We start from the raw sequence: 7,328 nt of genomic DNA, 5'->3' as shown, positions 1-7,328 counted from the left end.
ATTTACTACTATGAAAGTTACCTTTCTCTTAAAACTACAAAATATTCAAAACACTCACCCTATTTGGGGAAATACTGGAACTTAACACATTTAATATTAGAATAAATTTTACACCATATTAAAAATTTGTCACATCATGACTGTAAAATTGTATCTTTGAATTTAGTCGATTTGACCTCTCGCTGTCAAAGCCGTGGTAGCAATGTCTCGGACGCGTATGTGTCTCATTAGCTGGCCGGTTCACATCGCTTGTCGCGAGCCGGGTGACGTAGTCCTTTGTATTCGCATCTAGTTTTACCTAATAGCAAATGCAGTCGTCAATTCTGTTTGTTCGTAGATTTATTTTGTATATATTAGTTTTCAAGGTTTTTGTGTATATTTTTTTAGATAATAAGTATGAAATGTGTATTATAGTAGTTTATAGTTATATTTAGGTTTAAGTTTATTTCTTATTTTGTAGAATTTTAATTGGAAATAACGGTAAACCGTTACATACCCCTCTTTTTAGGTTAGGGTTTTTGCTAGGAAAACCCGCTATTTCTGTTGTCTACTCAATAGATACACTAGTCATCATTCAGGCTTCAATCTCAACATACACCTCCTCTTCATACATGCATCACACAGCCAAATAAGCAATAAACATTTCTATATATGTTTTTGCGTCCTAGCAGATTGAGTATTATACTTATGATTGTATAAATACTCTCATGTATTTATTAATGGTTCTTAAATATATTAATCACTAACCTCAGTGGTCTAGATCATACTACAGGCTGTTTAGAAGACCTGATAGCCTACTGATAGGCCTGAAATTCACAAACCGGTAGAGGTTTACAAAGTATAAATAATCTAATCTAACAGTTAGTGTATTTAGAGTATGTGCCAGCGCTTATACGTCAGTTTCATGAGGCTAGTGAATAAATTTAGACAGTTAATGTAGAAATCGTACATAGGGGACTACTTAATCATATTAAACTTTGTAGTTGGTGATCTTAAAATCTTTAACATGCCAGTTACCTATATTCCTCCCTTGCATGTCTTCTAGTTCGTATACTAAATTAGACTTTTTAGCAACGATCTTACATGGACAATACTTCGGTGCAAGTTTCTTCGCAAACATGTTGTTTTTGTCGCTAAGGTAGAACGTTTTTTTCCAAATAGTATCGCCAACTTTAAAATCATGATCTTTACGGCGTAGGTTATAGTGTTCGCTATTCCTAGTATGGGCTTGCACTAGAGAAGATTGAACCTTATCAAAAAAATTCCGCAAATGACCTAGATTCTCTGCATATTCATCTCTAGGAGTAAATATTATGTCGTCATCTAGTTCTGGGTCAATATAGTGTAAACCGCTAGTGACCAATTCCCGTCCATGAACGAGAAACGCGGGGGTGTATTTTGTTACCTCATTACTGGATGTGTTCATAGCGAATTGAATTTTAGGTAGATTGCAGTCCCAGAACCTATGGTCGTTTTCAATGTAGGATGATACTGCTGTAATAATCACTTTGTTGTATCGTTCTACTGTGTTCACTTGCGGAGTATATTTAGGCGTAAATCTTACGTTAGGGACATTGTAGTCATTAAACAATTTCTTTAACACGTTACTTGTGAACTGCTTTCCATTGTCCATAAGAACAGTACTAGGCACGCCGTGAACTAGGAAAACTTTTTCCTCGATTAACTTAGCTATTATCTCGGAGGTTGCGCGACGAATGGGAAATAATAAACAGTACTTCGAGAAACAGCATGTCACAACAAATATAAAAGTGTTCTGTTTTCTCGATGGGGGTAGGGGACCTATGAGATCCATGCTTAACATTTGAAAAGGGCGTGAGCAGTCTTTAGGACGGCCCATAATGCCTAGAGTAGCATGAGTAGCATGCTTGTGAGCACAGCAAATATCACAATTAGAAACAAATTTAACTACATCGCGATGCATGTCCTGCCAGAAGTAGTTTAAAGAAAGCCGTTTATGTGTTTTATATATGCCAAAGTGGCCAGCGGTAGGTTCTGAATGATTTTTACTAATAATGTCGAGTCTAAATTCGAGGGGAATGACTTCTTTCCACTCGAACTCTCGAGTTAAAGGATTTAGACTTTTTTTAAACCTAAATAGTCTGCCGTTAGTTACTTTGTAATTTAAAAATGAAGTAGGAGTGTTTTGGCAACCGTTGTAAATATTTAGATACCACGAGTCGCTTGTAGAATAAAACATGTCAGGACTAGTTGGGATCTCATCAATCTCGGCAATAGCAACAGAACGGGAGAGACTGTCTGGTACTACATTTTCTGAGCCACGACGATGCTTGATCTCAAAGTTGAATGAGGACATACGAACTCCCCAACGGGCTAAACGACCCGTGGGATTATTTAGATTTAGAAACCACTTAAGTGACGAGTGATCGGTATACACGACGAACTTTTTGCCGTTCTCCAAGTAGCACCTCCAGTGTTCAATCGCTGTAAGTACTGCAAGTGCCTCTCGTTCTGTTGCGCTGTAGTTACGCTCTTGGTTAGAGAGAGACTTACTCATGTACGCTATAACCTTCTCTTGATTGTCTATGACCTGTGTCAGGACCGCACCCACGCCGTAATCGCTCGCATCTGTATGCACTTGGAACGGCTGCGTATAATCCGGGCACGACAATATAGGAGAAGATACTAAGGCTTCCTTTAGCGTACGGAAGGCGACTTCAGCATCGGTAGACCAGTTAAAAGGGGGTGAGTTTTTAGCTTGTGAAGTAAGTTTATTTAGAGGTGCAGCTATAGAACTGAAATTTGGAATAAAACGGCGATACCATGATGCCGTTCCAATAAACCGACGAACTTCCTTGCGATTAGTAGGAGTTGGATAGTTAATGATTGCCTCAATCTTTTCTGGGTTCGGTTGTAGTCCATTTCCATCTACTACATATCCTAAATAACTCAGTCTATTTCTGAAGAATTGACACTTTTGGTAACCAATGGTTAAGTTTGCCATTTTAAGTTTCTCTAGAACTCTAACTAATAGGGAGATATGTTCTTCAAAGGTCGATGAGACAATGATAATGTCGTCGATGTAGACAAAGACTTTATGCTCAAAATCAGGCCCATAGAACAACATATCAACCAGTCGTTGTTGCGTCGCTGGAGCATTGGTTAAGCCAAAGGGCATAGAAACAAACTGAAAGGTACCACGCGAAGGAATATAAAACGCCGTTTTACACCGGTCTTCTTCCTTAATAGGAATTTGCCAAAAACTCTTTGACAAGTCTAAACTAGAGAGATATTTAGCGTCACGCAGATTGTCGAGTATCTCAGAAATGTATGGAATACTGTAAGCATCCTTGATGGTAACTGCATTCAATTTACGGCTATCTAAGCAGAATCTCATTTCGCCATTTTTTTTAGGTGTCAACAGAACAGGGGACGACCAAGGGCTCTCGCAAGGTTCTACCACGTTATCACGCAACATTTCATCAAGCTGAGTGTTTAGTATTCTTTGTTTTTCAGGAGACATTCTGTAGTATCTTTGTCGAACAGGAACAGCATTACCGGTATCTATATTGTGAGCAATTAGAGAAGTGCGGCCTAGACCACGTTCTTCATATGAAATGTTACGAAACTGCGCAGTGATATGATCAGCCGTAACTTTTTGCTCAGGCGAAAGATGATCATAGTCACATAAGTGTGTAGGTTGAGGGTCTAGTGATAGAGAGGCTAATTTATCAACATCCCTAGGTAAAATTACGGAATCTAGTTTTTTAGGAAACAATTCGAAAATTCTCCAGAAGTCCATGCCTAATATCAAGGAGTTTTCGACTTCTGGTACGACGTAGGCCTTCAAGATGTGGGTTTGATCTAAGAACGAGACAGGCAGATTGATCATACCAATATTGTTTAGTCTATGCCTGCCAGCTGCGAATAAATTTATCGTATCCGTACTGTTGAGCTTGAAACCCGCATCCAAGAAAACTTTATGATAGTTATTACCTAGAATTGTATAACCACTACCCGTATCTAACAAACCATGGATAGTTTTACCATTAATCTGAACTGAGACATACGGTCTGTTATGTATATTATCTGAATCGTGGATTGCAGTGACTGAATAGCAAGTGAAAAATTTAGATATGAAGTTGAGCCAAGATTTCCACTCTGAATCACTAAAGTTTTCACTAGATTTTTTAGAAAGATTATGTACACTACAATCCACTGAATTTAGTTTTTTGCATCTTTAGGATTACAGGATTTACAATCAGGATAGCGTACACCTTTATTACCACATTTAAAACAGATAGGGAAGTGTGGCTGTTTGCATTCTTTCAAAGAGTGTGTATCAGTGCGACACCTAGGACAGTACTTACGCGAGTTACTAGCAGTGTTGACATTTTTTGTACTGTTTGCTGTCGCTTGTACAGCATTAGTAGTAGTAGGCTTTTCCTCTGTAGTTTTAGATTTGTTGTAGTTGTAAGAGCTCGAGTAGTTAGGATATTTGTTTTGATTATAGTAGTTTTTCTGTTTTTCATTTGAATTTGTATTTTGGTAGTTTTTATTTGTGTAGTAGATATTATTTTTATGATATTTAGTGTAGGCAAATTCTGGGGCTAGAGTCTCAGAAGTCACCCTAGGCGGTTCATGAAACAAGGATAAGCGTGACTGAATGTCCTCATAGTTTGTGCAAAGGGTTTTTAATGTCTTTAGGTCCTTGATCTCAGGTGAAGCGGCTAGGGTGCTGGCGTAACATGGCCGGATGTTATGTAAGATAATTTCGAGTTTTTCTTCCTCAGACAACGGTTTAACCAATCGCGAAAACATGCCATGCATAATAGACAAGTAAATAGAAATGTTTTCTTGTTCCCCTTGCGTACGATATTTTATTTCATTAGTCAGGCGATAGTCGTAATTCTTTGGACTAAAGTCTTTTTTTAATAGGACGACGACATCGTCCCAGCTTTGAAAACTTTCTTTATTGCAACGGAACCAATGTAATGCGTCATCAGTGAAAATCTTGTAGGCAAACTTCAATACACGATCCTTTGATATATTCCTAACCTCTACGAATTCTTCAACTCTTTGAATGAAAGAAAAAACGCAGGCTTTTCCAGAGTACTTTAGTTTTGCCAAGTCAGAAGTCAGGTTACGATCACAGTGGAGTACCGCCGTAGCTTCAGGTTCCAAAACTGAGACTGCATTTGCATTTGAGGTTGATGCCGGCCTCAACGTCGTAATTTCTTTGTATTGGTTGTTAAAGGTAGTGCAACAATTTTTGTGCTGGTCAACTAACGTGGCACTAACGTTTGAGATACGCCTTAATCTGTGATATATGTGGTGTAGTAGATTTTCGGTACGCAAGAACAGGGTCTTATCAAATTTAGATTTGAGGGATGCTAGCATCGTTTGGGATTTTGTTAGACTGTCTTTAACAGCATCAAGGTCAACCGCAGGCTCTAAATGTGATTCCAAAATGTCCTCAGGAGGTATGGCCAATTTTACTATCTGGCTTCGGAGGTCCTGCACCGAACCAGTTGAACCACCTCTAAGGATCACCTCATATTCAAGCTCAGCTTTTTGTAGTGACAAATATTTAATTGGGTACGACATGTTTAAATCTTAACGTAAAAAGTGTGTGTTTTGATTACAATTGATTAAAAAGCAGTTAGGTTTAGTTGCTAAGTAAGTGGAATGTGAGATACGATAGAATTTTAAAATTATTTTAAATCGGAATAAGTGAAGTGTAGTGTTTTTTTTTTTTTTTTTTTTAAACAAGAATTTTGCTATAACTATATGAAGTGAGAAACAGACAACCACGTACCAAACAACTGCTCAAATCAGACTTAAAAACTAGATGAATTACAAGTGCTAATATTAGAAAGCCACCAACACCAATGAAAACCAAGAGGAGAAAAAGGCCAAGGACTTGCTTCAATAATGCACAGCTCAGAAATAACCAGTATGGGCGCCAATGTAACGTTTAGCGTCGCATGAAGTAGGTAGATTGCAGAATGAGATGAAAGAAAACTAACCAGAGTAAATTTTACGAAATATAATTTAAAAAAAATAAAAAAAACTAAAAGGAAAGACAAGGTCGTGGATCTTTTCCGAGCTGGCAATTAACAGTGGTGAAACGAGTCCTTGATAGGGGTCACTTCCCTGCACTACGTCGCAGAACGTCGAACTTGGAGGTGGCCGTCTTCAAAAAAAAGGGTTCCGGATCCAGCACGGGAACCTTCCGGAACGAAGCGGAGCATGCGAATTCAGGTTGGTAGGTTCCGACTCTAACCCCAGACTTGGTCCCTGGAATTCCGGTAAAAATGGCCATTTCAAGAAAAGTCCAATTTTGTACAAGTGACTGCGACATCCGGATTTTAGGCCAAATTAATGCGCTAATGAGAAAGTAGGCTGGTGTAGTGAACCCCAAAGAATTAAATGGTGATCAATGATGTGGCAGTCACAAGTAGAATCATCATTTTAAATTTAAAACAAAGAAGAAAGTGAAGTTAAATTTACTAAATGTACTTCTACAACTAAAAGCTTTATTAATGCATGTCAACTACAATTTAGCATGTAATTTTATACATTTAAATTAGAATTAAGCCTAACTTTGATTATAATCTACAAGATTTTTATAAAGTGGGTAGACTCATATTTCCAGAAGGTTCGAGAAGCTTGTTATTTCCAGCGTTATTTTTATAGGAAAATTACAGTTAATAAGCAGATAGTGATAGCCAAATGTACCCAGAAAGAACTAAATGAAAATGTGATGGCAAGAAGAAAATGATTCCTTAATTTACTACTATGAAAGTTACCTTTCTCTTAAAACTACAAAATATTCAAAACACTCACCCTATTTGGGGAAATACTGGAACTTAACACATTTAATATTAGAATAAATTTTACACCATATTAAAAATTTGTCACATCATGACTGTAAAAATGTATCTTTGAATTTAGTCGATTTGACCTCTCGCTGTCAAAGCCGTGGTAGCAATGTCTCGGACGCGTATGTGTCTCATTAGCTGGCCGGTTCACATCGCTTATCGCGAGCCGGGTGACGTAGTCCTTTGTATTCGCATCTAGTTTTACCTAATAGCAAATGCAGTCGTCAATTCTGTTTGTTCGTAGATTTATTTTGTATATATTAGTTTTCAAGGTTTTTGTGTATATTTTTTTAGATAATAAGTATGAAATGTGTATTATAGTAGTTTATAGTTATATTTAGGTTTAAGTTTATTTCTTATTTTGTAGAATTTTAATTGGAAGTAACGGTAAACCGTTACAACGGGGGGGCCCAAAGCGTCATGTCGACGGCTGTACATGGGGGTCGTCAGATCCATGGCCCTGTA

At 37.7% G+C, this 7,328-nt stretch overlaps 1 protein-coding gene across 1 annotated transcript; it reads right to left on the bottom strand.

Annotated features, from left to right (window-relative positions):
- Positions 1-707: 707 nt before the first annotated feature.
- LOC134806833 (uncharacterized) lies at positions 708-5,750 on the bottom strand. The gene has a single exon (XM_063780227.1). The coding sequence runs from the start codon at positions 5,584-5,586 to the stop codon at positions 4,204-4,206; it is 1,383 nt and encodes a 460-aa protein (XP_063636297.1). The 5' UTR covers positions 5,587-5,750; the 3' UTR covers positions 708-4,203.
- Between the last annotated feature and the right edge of the window lie 1,578 nt (positions 5,751-7,328).

Source organism: Cydia splendana, chromosome 3 (assembly GCF_910591565.1).
Source record: "Cydia splendana chromosome 3, ilCydSple1.2, whole genome shotgun sequence".
NCBI lineage: Eukaryota > Metazoa > Arthropoda > Insecta > Lepidoptera > Tortricidae > Cydia > Cydia splendana.
The sequence above is the reverse complement of the archived record's forward strand: the minus strand, read 5'-3'. Positions and strand labels throughout refer to the sequence as shown.